This window comes from Bombus impatiens, unplaced genomic scaffold (assembly GCF_000188095.3).
Source record: "Bombus impatiens unplaced genomic scaffold, BIMP_2.2 scf_0442, whole genome shotgun sequence".
NCBI classification, from domain to species: domain Eukaryota; kingdom Metazoa; phylum Arthropoda; class Insecta; order Hymenoptera; family Apidae; genus Bombus; species Bombus impatiens.
Genome location: NT_176861.1, coordinates 1,075,629 through 1,097,831, shown reverse-complemented (window position 1 = coordinate 1,097,831; position 22,203 = coordinate 1,075,629). Strand labels below are relative to the sequence as shown.

The 22,203-nt window shown below is 35.4% G+C and overlaps 2 protein-coding genes across 3 annotated transcripts in view; one reads left to right on the top strand and one right to left on the bottom strand.

Annotated features, from left to right (window-relative positions):
• The window catches only part of LOC100743073 (calcium/calmodulin-dependent 3',5'-cyclic nucleotide phosphodiesterase 1), a 96,463-nt gene that overhangs the window by 12,132 nt on the left and 62,128 nt on the right, over positions 1 to 22,203 (top strand). The window lies entirely within an intron of this gene.
• Positions 18,908 to 22,203, bottom strand: part of LOC100743594 (maltase 1) — a 10,808-nt gene continuing 7,512 nt past the window's right edge. Inside the window, exons 7-8 of the mRNA XM_003490462.4 lie at positions 20,280 to 20,622; positions 18,908 to 19,714 (exon numbers count right to left, since the gene is read on the bottom strand). Coding sequence (XP_003490510.2) covers positions 19,630 to 19,714; positions 20,280 to 20,622 — 428 coding nt within the window. The 3' untranslated portion in view covers positions 18,908 to 19,629. The remainder of the gene's footprint in view (positions 19,715 to 20,279; positions 20,623 to 22,203) is intronic.

Here is a 22,203-nt window from a genome sequence, read left to right as displayed (position 1 = left end):
GCGCACACAGAGGTTAAGGCTATTAGTCCACAAGGCAGCGTGTACATCGTTATATTCTAGTTTTGATGCTGGCACGAATGCTGTTTCGATGTTAATCGATTTTCGTCGTTCGAAAGTTACATCGATCTAGCAAGTGTAAGTGTAACGTAGATTTAATTATATGTTTGAACTGTTTCTCTATTGAATGGACGGTTCAGCATCGATATTTTGTTGTTGCATAAGAGGGCTGGAGTTGTAAATGTTCAACTCGTTAATTTTGATTCATCACTATGGGACGTCGAACGAATCGGAGCCGGGGGAGGAGTTGAGAAAGTTTTAATCAACTTTTCAGATGAACACACGAGAAAGTTTCTATGAAGCGGATTAATCGAGTAGTGTTGCTATAACGCAACGAGATAACTATTAGACTGTAACGTGTGAACGATTGAGAATCATAATGATGTACGTTAGCTACCAATTTTCACAAGGTGGCGTGTTCCACGTTTATGATTATAAAAATTTAATTATATCTTTTCCAAGTTATGAAAATGTATCGGGTCAAAGTTATGACTTAATTGATACTCAAATACGCATTCTGAAATTCTTGAATTATACCACTGTGATTTTTTAGCCCGTCGCACACGTACGACGACTACAGTGAAACAATATAATAAATTTTCTTTGAGTTTCCGAGATTTATGCCGCTTAAGTATCGTAACGTGAAATAGTCGATGAAGGGAATAACTTGATACAATCGAAGATACAAGTCTTTCGAAAATAGATGATAAATAAATGATAAATGTTCTGTTACGTCAAACTGTGATACAGTTTTTGCTTTTTCCGACGCTTAAACAATTTACGATTTCACGCTTCAAGGGTAGCAATCAATTAAGCGCGCGTAGAAATTAGATATGGGACCGAATTAGAAATTCCATCTATTCGCGATGGAAGCGCGGGCAGCATCTCGCGCACGACCATATGACTGTGTCACCGTTTCATTTCCTGGCTACGCGATGAACGCAATATTGCCGAACGCCTGCCCCAAAAAGCGTTATCTGCGGTGACGATTCTAATAATCGAGCATCGATTCGCGATTGCCCGTATATTGTCGCTCGATTGTCCCCGAGATTCCATTTAACGCCAAGTTTGCCACCTATTACTACTACATTTAAATTTCGATAGCTCTGCGTGAAAAGCAAGGAATTTTTAATAGCGAGTATTAAAACTTTATTCACTACTTTTATTATTTTCTTGCCTCAACCAGGAAATTAAAATATGAATTTATTCATTTCAGAACATCTTTATTTATGGATCGTCGGTGTTTTAATACCGTTGTTTTAATAGATAATTAATATCTTTATTAAAATGAATTATATCATATTCGTGTCATATTTATGAAAAACACAACGAAATTGCTACAGAATACATTTGAGATTCTTCCCGCCAAATATGTATAGTAAATCATTATTGTATTATCTTATCAATTTCTATCATATTTCTCGAGAAAAAGACAGTAGCGAATTTCAGTCTGTGAGTTTTTGCGGCCGCATGTAAATTACAGTTACACTTCTCTTTATTACGATGCGGAGTAAAATAAGAGCAACCGCTAACAACGAAACTTCACGGCGAAATACCAACGAGAAAACGTTCTGCAGATATTGCTTGGTTAAGAAGAAAAAGACACGGAACTGCAGCGGCGTGCAATTCCTAAAGTCACGACTGCATCGTAACTTACAGTCATGTTAGATATAGTGCCTATTCGATAGTAGCTTGCGTAGATTAAATCGTAAAATCGGTATCGCGCGTTAACGAGATATTCGTCAGGGAAGACATCGAATTCCACGTAGAATTTGATACACGTGGATATTGTATTTGACAATATCCCGTACTTCGCCCTTTTTTTAAACGTTACGATGTTCTGTGGTTGGTAGCATGGAATTGCACCGTGTACCTGTGTACAGTGCCTCTTGCAATAAAAGTTATTCCATTGAATGAGACTGCGTGTAGTTAAAAAATTTATTTGAAATTTTTGATACTCTCATGAATAGACTGTAAATGTGTAAAGTTGTTCCATTGAATGAGACTGCGTGTAGTTAAAAAATTTATTTGAAATTTTTGATACTCTCATGAATAGACTGTGAGTGTGTATTTATGAAAAAGAAAGTAGGAGTACAAAGATACGCGCGGTATGCTAAAATATGTTAAGTTTCGTGAAAAAGTGGTCGAAGATTCCGATACTTTCGGAGTCATGGAGAAAAATTTATTTTAAAGCGGGTAATAAAAATAAATATTCAATATCCTTCGATATGCTATTGGATACGATATCGAGGAGCTACAAATTTCAAAAACTGTATATATAATCAGTTTGCGCGGTTTGTACGAACGTATCTTCTGAGCCGAAATTTTTATCGATCGCGCTCTGATTAAATTTTTGAAATATTATTCGATACATAACGATAATTGCAATTAGCAAACCTATCGACGAAATGAAAATCTATTAATCATTTTCATTATTCCCTTCATTATCCTAATATCGCTCTTTCAATTCAAACGATCGATAAAAAATTAGATTTCGTTATAGAATATTGGATGATATAATTATAGCAATGAAATCTCCTTTTATCGTATAAAATACGATAACATCGCTATTTTGCAATTCCGCTAATTCGATCACTTTGTGTTATTTATACTCACTGGATGAATATTCTCGTTAAAAGTGGTTAGAAGGAAAGAATCGTTAGCAAAAATTAGAAACGATAGTACAGAAATGTGGCTGTAGATCGTAAGGGTAATGTTAATTCTGTAAGCGTAAAGTCCATTAATTAGAGTGTAATTTTATTGAAACGTAGCCAACGTTGAAAAAAAGAGATGCATTATGGCAATTTCGTTCGTTAGTTCGTTAAATCATTCTATTATACCGTAATTGTACTGATAACTTCATCCTGCAATTTTCGTTCATCGAATCGTTTGCACTCTTATGCATCCAGTCCTACGCAGGCTAATTTCCTAACCGGAACGTAGTACGATCAGTATACGTTTCCATAATATTGACTCTTCAATTAAATCGCAAGATAATTACTGTTTTTTTCAATAATAATAAATAGGAGTATATCTTCGATGAATTTATTAGAATTGTCACTTCTGACAGATTCCCTTGAATTTTCGAAACAAATAATTTATAGCGGACGCGTGCGAAATATTTAAAATTGGAATCGGAGAGAGAAATCAACAATTAGCAACAATCTTTTCTTGAATCTTCCTCTAATTTCTACGTTGCGTGATAATGTTTTCGCGTATTCAATTCAGTTTAATTTCCTTTAATTCTTTGGCGAATCGAAACTCGTTATTGGACCGCGTGGAAGGTAAAATTACCAGGAACTTGATTCCTGAGATTGCCGCTGGTTCGGCTGACTCTGAAGAAGTTTAAGATGTCAAGTATTTTTCAACGATGTTTCTCGAAACTTTGACATTTACTAATCTTTAATTAACTTTTAAAGGAGAAATTGGTGGATTAGAAGATTGGACATTTATAGAAATAGGTTAATTTTTTGATGGACAAACTAAAATATTTGCTTGGTAATTGTTTAGAATTTTGTTAGCTATCTATTTGTTGTATTAATATACAATTAGTATTGAAATATTCTTTCAATTTAGCTTAATCCTTTTCGGATTCATTTACATCCTGGCCTAGATTCTAGAAATATACCAGACATGTAGCTAAAGTTACAATTCCCTCGGCATAACGAGTTTAATTTACTTCAAACAAATTATTCGTCGAAAGCTTCGGCGAATGTTCAACAAATATTTTTTAAACTCCAATTTCGTTTTATGCTCTCATACGCGCTAAACGTTATAAAGTAAATCAGCAGATTTAGTTTACCGTTCCCAATGGTAAACTTTCAGTTTCACCAGTTTCATTTGGGTTCGCCATTTTCAATGAATCCTATCGGTCTGTATATTCGTTCTACTCTCTATAGAAGGCATGCCAAATATATACTTATCGCCACACAAAGTGTTTGCAAGCTTTCACTAATTTTTTAACAGAACCAAGATAAACAGCTGGAAAGTACATGTTACATGATATATTGTAGGTATAAACGATCGTATGAAAAGCACGCGGTTAACGTTCCTGTAAACTAATTAAAGGATAGGGTCTGTACCTTTCATTCGAGTTCCCAATTATACAGGGTGCTTAAAAAAACTTGGCGTCAAATTTCCGTAGCACGTAATACTGATCAAAAAATACTCATCAAAAAATGCTCATTTTTCAAATATTTTATTCGAGAAATGCTCGTGGCCGATTTAGACCCACGTTCGTTAAGATCCTCTTGCCACGACCCAACTTTTTGAAACATCCGGTATAGCGCGACGTTTCGTGTTCCATTTCTCGTGGCTCGAGGTGTGGATTGGGGTGTCGACAGAAGCCGGTGAAAAAGTCGAGCGAACGAGAGGAAGACGGAAGGAGAAAAGAAGGAAACCTATAGAATGGAGGAAGTTGCAGAAAAGGGCAGTCGTGTAATCTTTCCCGGCGCAATGTATTTCGTGTATATACATACAGTGAAAAACGCCTTCTGACGTTCTTGCTGCAAAGAAAAGAATGGTATTCGCATTACAATATACTTTAACCCGCGCAGTACCGCCTTTCCCGCCGTAAAAGATTACCAAATTTCTTCCCACCGTAGTTTGATGTTTTTCCTTGCTGTTTAGTGTTTCACATAACAAACGTGTTTTAACAGCTTGCATCGAACCGCGTAAGAGAAGTCACAATGGAGAATACTCCAGCTTCGAACGAGTTTCCGATCGCATGAGAAATAAGCTTTAGTAGTTCGTTTCGCCCTTTTCTCGCGTGCTACTCGATCATCCAAACATTTTCGATGCACCGTGTTCTAATTTGTTGCGGTGTTTGGGGAATTTAGATTGAAATATCGCTGCAATTTGAAGTTCTTATTATTCACGCTTGTATAGACTCGACCGAAAAATAGATCGGAAATTTATGCTAGTGAAAATTACGAGAACATTAATACGAAATAGTTTTCATGAAACACGTCGGTTTCAACATGACGGATTGGATGATACAATGACGACATGGTTGAATAATTAATAAATACTTTTCGTGTATGTGCTTCGATGCGTATACGTATTGCATATACAAAGCAACGAAGCATAATGTGGGAATGTAATCTGGCATGAGTAATTCCTCTCTTAATTACTTGAAAATAGAGCGTATAACTTTGTCACATTTCAAATCAAATTACAAAGCCGTGCGATTGTTACTAATTACGGAACTGTGCATTGAAAAAATATAAGTTTCGTGCTAGATTTTACAGGCGAAAGTCTTGTGTTTAATTTAATAATTTGCAACTCACCGATCATATTGTACGTCCATATTCGAGTATTTCGTGATTAACGTCATCAAGAATCTTTTTTAAGCCGCGAGACAAATTTCTTTGTGACAGTTAATGATAATGAGAAAATATATTTTCTAATGTCTTTGCGAAAAAGATATAATGCAGTAAAATGTCTAGGAAAAATTACGAATTGATCGTTTTCCATCATGTTCCAATAATTTCTAATGTTACGAATTATACGTATAAAATATAATATACATTCTACGGCAGGTGTGGACAATAGCTTTAGTTTCTTTTTATATCAATAACAGTATCGATGTTAATTCAGAAAAATTGAGCGAAACAAATGGATAAAACGTAGATTTAAAAATCGTGTCTGAGTGAAATGAATCGTTACGATATTTGATTATTTTTATTTTCTACATATTCTTTTATTTAATATCCTGTGTAGAATTGGATGTTTGGCCAGGTGGTCCGAAAAACCATGTTGTCCGAAAATAATATGTTGCGCGTTTTTAGTAATTTAAACAAACTTTACTTTTCGTTTCGCTCTTTCGACGATACTAGAAATTAATCAACGCAATAAAAATGTTTTATTTTGATTTTCACATTTTCTAAAAACGTTAAACGTGCATATTGTGGTTACTCATTGAGCGTTCATTGCACGTACATCGGATAGTTTTACAGAATTTCGATAAAGTTTTAATACAAAGTCTACGTTATTTCACTATTATACTGAATTCACTCTAGAAAGACCAAAAGCAACGATTAGTTTCGCTGACAATTATAATTCACAAGTTTTTTTACTTCACATAAACTTTTCACTCCGAAGATAATATTTCTTAAGATAAATGCTATGAAAATTACGCAATATAAACGTATACGTAACAAGTATTCAACGACGAATGAATGGAGTTGGAAAGTATTAGGTGTAAAGTAGATTGAAGAACAATTATTTGAATTTCATTCTGTAGCTAGTATATATTTATATAAACTTGTTTAGTGATTGACAGGCACAACAGACATTGATTGATAAGAGAAAAAGAGAGTTGATTGGAAAGGTAGAGATTGCACGAACGAAGATTGACTGATTGGCAAGATAGAGTGCTGATTAAATACTGACCATCGAGTCTGTCGTTTGGTAGGTTTATTATGTAGATGGAGATGTCTTGCTTTTAAGTATTGTTCTAATTGATGACGCTCCGGAGATGCTAATTAGCCACGCCCTTTGTAAAGATAAACAGAAACTGTTAATTAGCGCTAGATCACTGGAAGGCTACCTTTAAATCTTTATAATTAAATTTTCGTTTACTTGCAAGATATGCAAGATAGTAACGTATAATCATCCGCAATTCCCATTTTTCTGATTGAAAAAATTAACAATTCTTACAAATAGACTACCTGTTGTATGACTATAACACAGTCGTAAATAAAATACAATAAAACAGCTGCGTGATATAATCTTATAGCGAGATGAGATGATACAAAAAGAATTTATTTTTCTTAGAATGATATATATACAATAATATGTTATATGCGATATACTTACTTGCAATACTATACTTATATCTTGTTAACGCTATACTGAAAAACTACACGTTCCAATTACGATTTCGCTCCTTAGAAGCAGCTAAAACAAGAACGAGTAGAGAATGATGGCTCTGGTATTCTAAAGTTATTCAACAACGTTAAAAGAATAACGCTGCATCTGTCAATTAAACGTTGTGTGGCGATAAAACGATCTCCAAATTTCTCAAAAGATCCTTTATCCTCTCGAAAATTGTGAAAAACAATCCAGCAAATCAACGATGGATAGGAGAATCGCATCCAGATTTGTTTCGTCTAGACTGAAAATAACTTACAAGTAGTTCGGTCTGATGGCGACCGATCGTTTGACCCCGATTCGAATCAGGCTGGATTCTGTTCTCGAAGAGGAGCATCGTCCGCGTGAATCTATCCTCGGTTCGATGCCTCTTTATTATTACAGAAATAACGCGACTGCCAATTTAGCTGTGTCCATTGTGGTTAGACGATGTTTGCCCACCCATTTCCGCGCTTTTCTCGTTAATTGGATAATATTGAATAATGCAAGACCTCGAAGTAGAAAGCTTACGCCATTTCGCCTCTTCGTTTGTTGCTGATCTGTGATGCGTTCAAGAAATCACGAGTATCTCTGACATCGATATTTGTCAATTTCTAGAGTTTTCTCCTGTCGTTCTTTTCATGGAAGCAATTTAGAGCTTTACGAGAAAATTATTTTGCGATACAAAGGTACTTTATTGGTTAAAGAGAAACTGTATGCGCATTACTTTTTTCTTTTATACCGTAGAATTACGATTTTTTAGGAACGAATAAACGAGATAACTTAACGAAGAGAGAAATTCAGTTCCTAGTTTCTTCTGTTTTTGTAATCAATTTACATCTCTGCAACAACCTGTACGTTACGCAGGACGAGATGTCGCTATCTAGGAATACGTGTTAGTATAAATAATATCTGTGTTTTTTTATCTATGACTCGTTTGAGAAATTTTACATTATACGATTAAGATTTTGTCACTTAGATATAACAACACGAATGACGTCGAACTGTGATTAACTTATTACGCGATTAGATCCCGCTTTGCTAATATTCGCGTGGAAAACTTAGTATTTACACGTCTCTGACCTACGATACGTTCAGGAAATCGTTTGTAATTTTAATATTAGCAAATTACAATTGGAAATTTAAAAAAGAAGATTTATGAGAGTTTCCTTTACGAGATTCGTATTTGTTCCCTTCGAATGTTTACGTCTCTATCTCGCTCTCGTTACAACGAACAAAGCGACTTTCTGAAACAGACAAGATCTTTAACGTAAAAAGAGTTCACGCATATCAATAGTATCCTTTCATATATTCCTCGATCTTAAGTAAATTAGATGAATTAGAAGAATATCAAATAGAATTTTTTAATTTAAATATTTCTACGCGTATTTAAAATATCTGTAAATATCTGTAAAAAGTTTTCAATCGATGCATTATTCCTTGTCAGAAGCGTACGATTATAAATATCTGTGCCATCTAAACAAGAACAATATGTGTAATGATGTATCGAAGGTTCAAATCAGAGGACAGTCCCAGAAAAGACACAAAACAGATGGTACATGGCGCAGGAGGATTGTAACGCGAGAGATGCCAGTTGTACGACCGATCGCGATGTGAACAATGCAAGGCACGTAGAATCCTCTTTCAAATTTAGTCGTCGGTCGTCAACGTGTTCGTTTTGTCGGGCAATCAGAGTTCGGAACTTCCGTGGCCGGTTTAAACAACCAACGGAGTCTCTTTCACAGCGGATTCGCATCGAATAACGTGCATTCTTCCTTCGCGTTCAGAAGACTGCGAAATTCGGCTCGTTTGTCTTCGACGACGCCTGGCATGTTGAAGAAAGGAAGCGGATGTGTCGGTGGTTGAAAGCGCTGCTTTCAACGAGATCGATCGAAACATCGTCAGGGTGTTCGCGGAAATTTGGAACGATGAAATTTGCCACGGTTTTGCGTTATGAGCGAAGCGAAATAAACTTACGAAGAGCACAGAAACGAAACACGATAAGTATATTTCTGTTGATTTTTCGATTTTAATGTCTTGCAAATTAATTTTATTTCCAATTTATTGTCACAGAGCGTTACAAAAATCGTAAAATGGAGAAATAGAAATTTATCGTGCTTTTCTCGCGTGACATTCGATCAAAACGAATTTCTTTCTATTAACTTTCGCTTTTGCGATTGTAGAATTTCCTGGTTAAGAAATGAATCGATCGACAGGTTAAACATTTCCGTATACTCCTGTGCTCCAAGCTGCGCGGTTCGTTGCATTTTCTTCATTAGAATTTCGTAAAGACGTTTACATGGACTGAAGATAATTTGCAAATGACTGACAAACGTTATCTCGCAATCACGCTAAGAATCTCAAAGCGTTCACAAACGTCAGGGGGATAACTCGATCTAAGTAAGTACACCAACACGATCGTTCTCTCCGATCGTTTCTCTCCTTGCGCGGTTGCGAGCTTCGTGAGTTTGTTGTAGCTTTCTTCGAGAATTGCAAACAGTATAGAACTAGTTTCCCGATATTATCGTACGTCAAAAGAAGTATGTGAATAGCGTGCGCTGCCGTTCGTAAGAATATTTCGCTTACGATTTCTCCCGAGAAATTACAATACGAGGAAGCTTCAACGAAAGTCCTTTGAAGTTCACCGAATTGTCCGCGAATGCTATTTCGTGTTTCCTTTGGAGAAAAATTCGTCCGTTTTTAGAGAAAATGAAAAATTCGCTTTGTTCTAGCGATCTTCTTAGAAAAATAGAGTTACGTCGGATCAAAGTATATATCTGCATCTGAATCGTGTAAAATACAATGGTTAAGCAAAATGGAAATAAGAATTATAACAGACGTTTTAATTGAAACGAGAGATACTTGTAACAGCTAATAACGATATCCCTGTGGATGCGAACGCATTAGAATTTCAATGACTTTTCCTATCTTGATCTCAGGATTTCGCTATTTGATCAGGCAAAGTAATTTCGTATTCGATGACGACAGCCTTTTGTTAATCGGTGAAAAAGGGAGAGGGGAGGGGATAAGCTCGACATGCGGACCGAAATTAGTTTCCAATGGAACGCTTTTCCTCGTTCGAATATGAAATGGCCAAGAAATACGAAGGTCCGCGAGAATATATTCGGTTAACATATAGAAATTGGATGAAACTAACTTCCTTTTATCGGTTCCCGAGAGAATTACCTTCTACTTGCCTTTTACTTGCCCTCACCTCGCGGGAATGCTCCGAGAGAAAAAGAAACGTCGCGTTCATCAACGCGAAACAGTCCTTCGAACTGCCATGTTACTTCTAATTACTTTCTCGTGGTTACTTTCAACCTTTCCATGACTTTGCCCGCTGTTCGTGTCTACTTTACGTACCAATCATTAGTCAAGAGCCGGCTGAATTTCTACTCGCTTTAGATATTCAGCATTTTAATATTAGTTTGTCATGAGAAGATTTTAAGATTAATTAACCTGCTTTTACATTTATAATCTGATTTTATTATTCATTATACAAATTTGATTACTGTTTTGATATCTGATTATATTTGATTACAAATTTGATAAATCGTCTGTGCACGAACGAAGTTCTCCAAACGTCAATTAACAAATTTTAACGCTTTAGATATATCAGCATAGGGGAAATTGTTTTCTCCAAGCTCGAATTTTATGAATTAATACCAGTCATTAAATTTTATCTCGTCGTCATCGCAAAATCTCAAGCTTGTAATATAATTTTGTAATATAATGTAAACTTTTCGTAACTCATTAAGCTGAGCCTTACGTGTGTAATTATTTCAAACCTCCCATCATCGTATACAAACCCCATTGTAAAAGCTTCTGTCACGTTCAAGACCTTACCCGTTCCAAAGATGATATTGATAAAATTGTTGTTAAACGTGTTGATCCGAATAACATTTTCATACAAACGAGTGTTGAGAAATTCGGGGAAACTTGCGTGATTCTCTTTCAAACGACGGTACGGCTTATAATATGCACCGTAGGTGGTGGCGCAACGAATTGAATTTAGGCTTGCGATGAATGCTCATATCCCGCAATTCATCGGCATTGGTCGATTCGAATAAAAGCCGATGCAGGAAATTATGCTTCCAGAATCGCGGGTACGAAATCATTGATCTACCAGTAAAATGCGTTCGAAACGGGCTCTATTCAGAGATAGCATCGATAGTTCAAACCCGATGCATAATTCATGCCACGAAAACAACGCGGTGAACCACACGTTCGACAAAAGTCGACACTCTTCGTATTTTCTTTGTCACTTTCGTTTTCATTCTTGACAAAGTGACGCGTCTTTTAAACGTTCGTGAATTCTATCCCAGCACGAAAAAAGGATATTTCCTTTCCATTCGGATGTTGTGCTCGAAAAATGTATGTTATCGATATTTTTAGTTATTACCTTCGAAAGTTGCGTTTTATGTTCTCAATTACGTTTCGATAATCGGCGCTAAGACTATAAACGGAGCGCCTTCGCAATAAATGGCAATGCTGTTCGAGAGAGAATTGTATTTTTTAAATTAATTAGGATATTTCAACGTAACATTAGTTATCAGACTGTTAAATCTGCGTAATAACTAAACCAACATTGTTCGTTTCGTTCGAAACATTTTGAACTTTTCTCCGATTTTCAAAAAGCTTGTATACCGTCGAATTTATCAGGTTGTCCCCTTTCTCAACTATCTCGCTTTAAAATATTGCATCGAGTATCCATTCGAGATCATATTTTTTCTGCATGATAGAATTTTGATTCTCAGTTATCGTATAATTTCGATACGTCCGAGTATGAGCCATACAAGCAAAACTTTCAAACTTTATAATACGTACAAGAACGTCGGACGAACAAATGGTACGAGATTATTCTCAAATATAAGAGTTAATTAATCGCTACTACGTTACTATACCGATAGAACACCTACGCAAGTTTCAAAATAGTCTCCTAATCCTATGTAAGTACAAAGGATATCTTGACTCGCTGTTCATTTGTCATTGTTGATGTCACCTTGTTAATTTCACCGACGAATTGGCGTGCCTCTTGTTAATCTTTTACTTAAGCATATTTCAAACAAGGATTAGTCGAAGTTACATCTGGAAACTCATCGCCCGCGAAACAGAGAAGCAACGATGAGATCGCTCGAGGTTCCAAACTTGGAATCAAGTGTTCCCAAGTACGGAAACTTTCCCGCTTCTTCCTCGGGTGGCCATTATTTGTTGCGTTCTTCTCCGCGCTCGCCGGTGACCTGTTATTGTTTCGTTGCGCCAGCACACGGCTAGAACTGCGGTGTTTTCCGGCCACAAACCCGATCCACGGTAGAGTTTTACGGGGTATTTAATTACGCGTCGACGTAATTAAGTTATTGATTAATTTCGCCAGGCGTTCTTACTAACAGAGGGAGAGAGAGAGAGAGAGAGAGAGAGAGTAAATCGAGCCATGGATAAATGCGCCTTGAGAACGCAACCGGAGTTACTTAATCGCCTAGTGGCGGGCAAATTTCCGAGCACGACTCGTTACGAATGAAGCCAATTTTTCATTTATTATGAAAACTACGCCGCGTACATCTTTTCATAGCGAAATATTTTATCTTAGTTACAGTAGTTAGATAAATAGAGTTAATCGATGTTAAGAGGAATAGAATTTAAGACAAATGAAAAAATTGGTGAGAAATAATAGTCTTTATATTGGTAATCATTCAATTAAATGGTAATTGATTTGATTTTGGTGTCAAATATAGGGATGATTATTATAGTGGTTAAGGTCGATTTAACTGATTAATAGGTAGAGATATTAGAAATGAGAATCTCTCTTTCCTGTACTCTCGTATTAAAAAAAAATAATAATAAATAAAAGACGCGACCTATACATAATACGCATATCATGTTCCTTTCCTGTAACCTTCAAATATATAAATGTAAATAATTCTTTGTTTAGTATTTTATTATAGGAAATTTATTATATTATTTATTTATTATTATAGGCTATTTATTATAGGAAATTAGGATGTGCATAATATTCAAAAATGTATAAAACATCCAAAACGTAAGTACTCGTAAGATTTAGTAGGTAAAACCAATCTCTATGTAGTTAATTTCTTTTATTATAGATATTCATAAACATGTGAATTTGCATAAGCGTTCGCAGTCTAAATAAAATGCAAGGTAACTCTGCATCCTTCGAATATTTCTCTGTATTGCCTAGAATGATGCCAGAGATACAAAATATTTCGATACCGAAAGATACTTGAAATATAGAGTTATCGACTCTGAATATTCATTTTTTCATCGTTCGATGCGATACTAGATGTATTTCTTTGTGCCTTTCTCATGCAGGCAACACGTTCCTGTGAACGGCTACGTAGGGTTTTTGATCGCACAGCTCTGAATTCGTACGAATGTCACACGCAACGTTTTCAGTTCGATTTAACATGTTCCAGAGAGAAATTGAAAGCTCGAGGAATATTCGTTCACTGAGAATTTTTCGTGTTATCCGATACACCCAAGCTGGTTCTTTGGCAAACGTTTAGAGCAGTTGCTATCATTTCGTCGATTCTAATGCCGTCTGAAAAACATTCGCGAAATGATCGTTGATAAACTACAGTTACGCGTAAGACTTATCCGACAAAGTAGGAAGGCAAAATAACGATTAACAAAAAACTAGTGAGAGATAAATACGAAATTAGAAAAGCAAGTAAAATATAAATGACAAAGTGCCCCTATCTCTTGCAAATAGCTTATGTAAAAATCGATTAGGGATAAAGTATATCACCGTAGTGTAACAGAATTTGTCATGTTGTTAATTAAGATGGTATCCCATTGGGGGTAGCCACCCACATGATAATCAAACAGCTAAAAAATTCTACCAAATGTCCAAATTGGACAAATCGTGAATGTGAAATATTAAATAAAAAAGAAAATGTTGTTAATCGTTACTCATAAAACGATTATTACGTAAAAATTAAATTGTCACGAGAAAATAAATCAATTAATAAGAAAGAGTAATCCATTATGGTAATGTACGTTACCTTTGTAAAATATAAACGTCCATTTGAACATTTGACCTGTGAAATTACTTACATAACTATAGTATGTAATATTGTAGGATCTTTGCTACAATTAATTTATTTACAATAAATGGACTAAACAGGTGTTGGTTAAATAGCAAACTATGGTTGTTTAACGTGAATTATATACAATAACGTACTATAATTTACACAACTAAATAGTTAATTTGCAGCTCTCGTCACCAACGCTCTCTCTTACGCGGACCACATTCTCTCGACAACATTAGCAACACTATCTCCCTGATTTCTCGATTCACATTCTTTAGCTTCTCAACTTACAATTCTCTGATTTCTCAACTAACTACTCTTCGACTTCTCCACTAACACTGACAGTTAATTCGTCTTTCTCCCTTAGCATCCCTTTGTCTTTTGTCTTAGCCCCACCTCGCACGTGTTCCGCAACCGCTTGTCACGTAAACTTGAGTGTTATATGATGAGAACAAGATAACTGAGCCGTAACACGCACAATTTTTGCACTTAATAGCCACAATTGAGTTTACACTGATGGGTATGTATAAATCAAGTACGCGACTGGTCTAAGGGTAGAAACCGGTAAAGATACGTCGACTATTTTAAGGATAGAGAATAAGTAAGTCTTGTGACGATGTTGTGACGGAGGAAAGCTAGGGGTGGGTGTGTCTAAGGACACGGGAGAAAGTTGCTAACGGAAAAAGTGAGAAAAACTGATTTTCCCGTGTCAAACCGTAGTAAATAATAAATGTAAAAGGGACACTTCAAATAAAAGATACTTGTTTGGTCTGAAGAACCTTAACTATGAAAATGCCAAGACCCATGGTGGGTCCTTAAGACTACTGAGGATAAGCGCCAAGGATGTGTAGACATCTAGCTACCATCCTGTCCTCGGTATGTGGCCTGGTCTCCGATGTGGATTAATGTTACACGCTCGTGGCCAGGGTCACGTTGGTCTTTTCCGCGTAACTATTCGATTAAAGGACCAACGATACACTGTTGGGCCTGTCGGCGCTTGGGCTTTCTCGCGACATTGTTTATAGTTCGTCCGATATCTCTTAGGCCTTTTGTCCACGATACTACAATATGAATCGTCATTAGAAACGTCGATAAGAAGAAGATGGAAACATACGAATTTATAAATTGTTCGTTGATTTCTGCAAACATATTGCTTGAATTTTCATAATACGTTGTACACGTACAATAAATGGATAACATTAGAAAGCGTTAAAGATCGTTTGGTGGTTTTTTGCATCGTATAGTCGTTTCACGGTTACTAGTAATCGAGCGGGGAATATCGTGGCCGTTCTCAAAGAATCATTAAAGTCTGTTGACATCTAGCCAATGTGAGTGGGTATTAAAATTCTTATGCACGCATTTACGAGCACCGTCGATGGCTGGCAGATCGCGATGGCAAACTCTGCCGCGTTGCTGCCCTCGCGGTATAAGGGCCATAAAAATTTTACGTTGGTTAAAACTCGGATACCAGCGACGCTTTCAATTCCATTCTTATTTGCTCGCTTAACTACTCACATGATGAAATCTTTCAATGATTTTGATGCAGCCATGAACATTTTTGACCCCCATATTTTTCAAATACAACGAAAATAACGTAAGTGGCTCTAGAACCAATTAGTTGGAAATTGAAACTGATTGTAGTGTCTGTTTATAAACAAAAAGACATTTGAAAAATATACTTGTCGCATTAAGTAACCTGCTCCTTCACGAAATCGGTTAGAAACTCATAAAACTATAGTTAAAGTTTACAACTTTTTAATATATGAAACGGATTGTATTTCTTGAATACGGTAATAACGAATATAAAGTAATACAGATTGGACTCGAGAATTCAAATGTAATAGTCGAATTAACGTTGAAACAAAAGATTTTCTTCTTTCGATTTTGACTTTTTGATTGGACTGTTTCTTCGAATCGATTGTTTAAATATTTAATTGCAAAGTGACTAAACTACCGATTAACACTAGAACTACCAATAATTAACACGAAACTACTTCTATCAAAAACAGTCAAAATGACTGGTCTTTAAAAAATACGTAATAATAGAATATTTTTATATTTATTGATTTATTACTTTCTTACAGAAGGAACTCCATGTTATGTAGTAGATTTTTGGTATTATTAATCCATCTGGGATCCCTAAACGAGGGTTGACACATTTATAAAATTCTAGAGCCAGTCAATTTGATTGGTATGGCAGTTCTAGTATTAAGTATCTCTTAAGTTTTATATACAATTTCAGACCTGTTTCTATCAATTTAATCACAATAATTGTATCTCACTATGATGTTAATAAAATTTCAAAATATTTTGTATAACAAGTATAGTATATTATACAATATAATATTTTCATAGAAAGTTTGTATAAGCGTTCACTTTAGCGAACAACTGTGTAATACTATAATCTTATCACAGTAGATAATAAAGTGTAAAAAGCCCAGTAAATTTTTATCGAGTTTCAAAAATCGAACTAAGGCTCGTTTCGGTATTCCGCGTGAAATATAAAACCCGGATGGCTATAAAAGGTTACTACCTCTTCACAATACCAAAGACTGTTCATAAAGCACACACGAAATAGGGAATTGTCGAATGTACTTTTCCTCTCTACTTACAGTTGAACAATTTGGCAAGGAACGTTGAAATTATCTTGCTGAAAAAATCGCTTAAATCACCACATTAAAGAAATGTACATGTTAAATTTTGCGTACGTATTCTTGCTATTTACCAACGATCGACACTCCAAGTCACAATACTTTGAATTTTGACGATTGGTTATACTTTACACGATTGTATTGTATCGATATTACAAAATATTTATATTATATTATTTACATTTATTTTATATACTTTTAATACATATTTTTTACACCAGTGGTTGTACAATGAAATTTCAATTTTCAAGTTTAGCCAACTAGTTGAAATTAAAGTTAATTCATGTAATTTAATTTTGATATATACGTAATTCTAGGCTAAAGCCATAATTACGAACTGTGGGAAAATAACTCGCCAAAGTCTATTTCATACTACCGCATAATCGATAACAACATCTGATAATTCCAGTTTGCAAGGAAATTCTTGAAAGAATGAGAAGCTGAATGTAAGGAAATCACTTGAAGTAAAACGATTCCATCGTAGAAACTCGTGGAAAACTGAGTGAAGATTTAGCGAAAGAAATATCAGGTTTAACAGAAGAGTTTTATCAGGGTTCGGTTGGCCGAATTCCAACAACGGAACGGTAACAGTAACAACCGTAATTCCTTCTGTCGCGTATCCCCGTTCGTTCATCGACCATTCTGTCTCAGCAGGTGCGAATCCGGCCACATAAATTTCTGCGTGAACGGACCGAGATACGAGGGCGTAGTGACGTAGGGCGTGGACAGATTGCGGTGGAAATCAGACGAGAGAAGAAGAAGAAGAAGAAGCGGAGAGATCGATAACGGATCGGTTCGATCCGATAGCCGTCCTTTTTCTCGGTTAACGCCGTGAAACTCGATTTTCTTTCCAGCCGATCTTCCTCCTAAGGAAGCGTTGTAAAATGACACGCAACAGGTGTTTAATAAAGTCACAGAGCCGCGATATTATGTATTATTCGCACGCCATCGACGGGATAACGCGCAAATCATGCTCGTTGTTACATACTTGTGTATTCGAAATCGCATCCGAGTGGAGGAGTTTTTTAAGGATCAGGGTAAATTGAGGCATTGAGATGACAAATCTCGGATTGAAAATTATTTCGGTACAAGTCAAGATTCTTGGAATTTGGATTTAGTCGCGTATTTCGCTCATTTTTTTTTAAACTATCGTTTCGTTAGTTTCGCATAATTCATTTCGTTATAATTTTATCCTCCGTTGAGATTCGACTGAACGAGGTATAACGAGTTTTTTCAATAATTTTAGAACACTACGTTATGAATGACAATGGCACGAAATTCCAGTCAATAGTCTTTAATTTCAATTATCGTCCTTTCATCTTTTTTTCTTGTTGTCCCATACTACATGAGCATGGCTTTTTGTGAAGCTATGCTCATTGCTGATAATCACTTTTAGTACTTTTCTGGAATAAACTATCAATATCGTAGTTAAGATACTCAAGGTACTCATTGTACAAAAATTAGTGATACATCGACCTTAATAAATAAATAAATAATGTAATAAGTAGTAGTCTGATTTACGTGTTACTCTTCTTTGTACTTTTACGTGGCGTGGTTCGATACAAGTTCTCTCTTTCAAAATCAGATAATCTACCATTGATTTGTCGATAAGTTTTGATTTCTTTGTTTTGCCTTCCCAGGTATATTTATGGGTATGTTTGTGTTCGTAAAGTTCATTTGTTATTCTTAGTTTGTTAAACATACAGATGTCTATTAACGGCTTGCCATTGCCACTTACTTTGTTATTGTTATCATGAAATGGACCAGTTTATCGCCGTCTTTTCAACTTGTGTGGCTATAGAAGCCTCCTAAGACGATGATATCTTTGGTAAATACAATGTCTATTAATTCTTTATCCAATTTCTCAAAGAATTCTTCTCACTAGTCTTTCCTAGGCTCATATGTTCCACGTCGCCCTCTTCACGATGTTGAAATGTTCTGTTCAAAGCATTTAATTAATCGTTACGTTGATAATACCTGTCATGTACCTGTATGATTTATTTCTAACGATCGTATGGCCTGTGAGTATTTTAAATTTGTAATAATTATACAACCTGTAAGCATTTTTCAAGCGAAGAAGATCAAGGATGGCAAAAAGAAAATAACAAGACTTCAGTTTTCTCGGACATTTAGAAGCGGTAAATAGAATATTTTACCTGAGAAAATGTAAATGTGTTAATGTGAGTACAGATTTTAAATAATATTCTTCGAATATCATTTCGACAGATACGTTCGGGGAACGTTCCCAAATCTTTTTACTTTCGTTATTACACCATTCAGGGACAATAATGCAACACGATGTAATCGCTGTCCAAATATTTATTTGTATTTCGTAGAGCGTAACATTTTCCAATTTTAAGTGCGTAAGTATCCTTACAATTATCGCATTTACTTTTCAAGTTTATTTACGACAGAGAAACGACGGTCTAATGATGTGGGAAAATTATCGGTAGAATAACTCACTCTACTCTGTCTCGTGTAATCCGCTAATCGGTGTATTACGCTCGACAACGCGAGATCTTATCGCGTTAATCGCAATCGTAATTATTCGTACAATTCAATTACAATTTGATAACATGTTGATCGTTTGGTTGTAATTTTTTTACTCGTTAAATACTTCGTGTTGTTCGATTGTTAAACGTGACAGATATATATCACTTACGTAACATATTTGTACTTCTTCGAATCTCGATTGTGTTTTTAATAACTCGTTACGCTTCGTTCCAGTATTTTCAGTGAACATCGCAGTTCACTTTTATAGAGCAGATTCTGAAGCTGTTTTAGTTGGAATCAAGTCCGTCCTGAAGAAGCGAACTGTAACGTTCATGAAACACGGGAACAAAGTACAACGCGCTAATAAGAACGCGATGAAATTCGCCAAACCACAAATGCATCATCGAATAAGCTTAAAGTCTAAAATTCGCATATCACATAAGTCTACGAGTAAGTACAAAGCAGACAAACTGTTTTTATGTTTTATCATGGGAAAAGGGAAAACAACAGTGCGAGTAGAAGAGATATGACTAACTGGCTAAACTAACATCGGACGAAATCAGAATGACGGCTGCATGTCCAGGAAGTTCGATTATCGAGTTATTAACCTGGATGCTGAAAAATAAATTATTCTTATGTTACTAGTGCTACATTCGATGATTGAAACAATTAATAACAATCGAAATTAATAAATTGAAATAATTAAAATTAATATACAGCGTAAATAGTGGCCTGAAACATGTAATTAATGCCACAGATGCCCTCGTTAAATTGACTTACTAACGTAACGAACGATTAGTCATTGAAATTGTAAAGTGCGATAAACACATGCGATAAATATCCCGTAATTTCTATATACATTTACAGATACATTCCAAATTTATCGATATAATATTCGATACGTGTGTCCCATTGTCATATTAATGAAATTTCTAAATGCTTCGTATGACACACATAATATATTTATAAAAAGTTTCTATAAATTCTCGAAAACTTTCACGAGCCACTATATGTATGTTCTGCTACTTACATTCGTCGAGAATATTCTGTTCCTACGGACTTAAATCATACTTATACTTTATTCAAATTATATCGATTGATTAGACTTTATTCAAAATGATCTTAATGTTTGATTAGAATATACAAGCAAAATTCCATTCGAATAATTGTTTTCACTTACCCTGGTTGTTGATTGAAGTTCGTGCTACCGAGTAGTATCTTAGTTGACTTTTCGTTCACCCTAGTTGAGCCCAATTGCCTCAAGTTCACCGAAGTTTTGTTATTTGAAATATTGATTAAAAGCGATACAGTTTCTGTTTCGTCTTCTCGCAGGACGGCGAGCACATATTTTGATATATCTTTCGTTATGAGAGAACCATGTTTCAGCACATGATTCTTTCGTAAATCGATTAATTTAGTGTAAAGCTGATAGGGAGAATTCTTCTCTTTCTGCTCTTTCTGTAAATTGACGTCTTTGAAGTTCTTGTTGACGGGTAGCCATGTTTTTGTGGTGTTACTGAAACCTACGAATAGAATTTGAGCTTACCAACTGTTACATACCTACGTTAAGTATAATATCTAATGGCTTGATCTAAGCTTTCTGGATTAAAGTATTTGCTATGCTATATATTGTTTCACTCATAAATCCCGTAATAAAAAAGTAAATAAAATTTGACAAACGATATTAAATAAAAGTGAACTAATTGATTCTTAACAGAAAATGTCACTGCAATGTAACATTGAAATAATTAAGCAGTTACACATATATGTAATTTTCGCCGATTTGTTTACGAGCTTGTCTAGAAACGAGAAGGATTGACTGCTAAAATAAAAATGCAGCTGCACGTTCCAGTAATTTAAATATATCAACAAAACGCAATTCAAAACGTATTATAAATTCACAGTCTACTAACATTTGCAGTAATAAAACATGCTGCATTTATGAATATGAGACCATTGAATATGAAAGCTATACCTTTCTTTCTCTTGAAATAAATACAATTTAAATATTGGAATTACCCTTCAATCGTTATTGAACTGTAGGAAGGAATTTCAAATTCATCGCTAATCCTACAAAACTAAAAATTCTCCTAGCGATAAACGGAAGTAAAAGGTAGTAGATAGAAGAAGTTGTATCACTTCGTTTCTAAATAGCTTTTAAACAAAACAAGATCGAACACACACACACATATATATATATAGTGGTAGATCTTATATCCATTAAATTTTATCATGGAACGTTTCATGTCTCAAGAGTGTGTTGTCGTAATAAAAACTTGTTATCAAAATCAATCAGAAAGTGGTAAGAGCTGAGCTCGATTGACTTCCTTGTCCGTTTGATTTAACAATTCTAGATGTTTTCTATGGAAGTATTCGAAGTGGACGTCTGTGAAAATAAATCCACCACAATTAACAAGTGGAGGGACAACATCCCCGAGGAAATTGAACGAACAACGCAACGAATATGTGAAAATATTATGGTAAACGTAAATGGAAAAAACACATCTGATTTTGATATCATACTTTGCACATAAATACAATAATCCCATGGTAAAATATCGATAAAGGGTATGTTAGATATAAGTTTTATCAAAAGTTAAAAATTCGAAATATCTTGCTACTTTATACTATACTGATCATACTTATACTGTTTGTAAGTGAAATATATATGTCGGGTTTACATTAGAATTAGGGTTAAGGGCGTGAAACGAATCTTCGTTTGGGTTACACGTTGTCGTTATGCAATAGAGAAGACATTGACTAGTGCAAATACGATTATTATAGAACCGGACAAGTAACCGTGGTAGTTAGGTACTCGAGAAACTATTGACAATGATCCTAGGTTCAATAACGAATCCGCGGTCGACGGGATGATAGATGAACGTACTCACAAAATCTAAGTCGGATGCGTAATATTCACTGATCGTAAAGGGTTACTCCTTTCATCAGTGAGATCGCGAACGAGAAAGTCTTTCCCGTCCCGATGATGCCACAGAGGAAAACTATATTGGGGTGTGTCTAAGGACACGAGATCATCGGATTCGTCGAGAAAAGCCTTCGTTCAGAAAGTAAGGGAAATTGGCGTTGCTGCTAATTGGTCAATC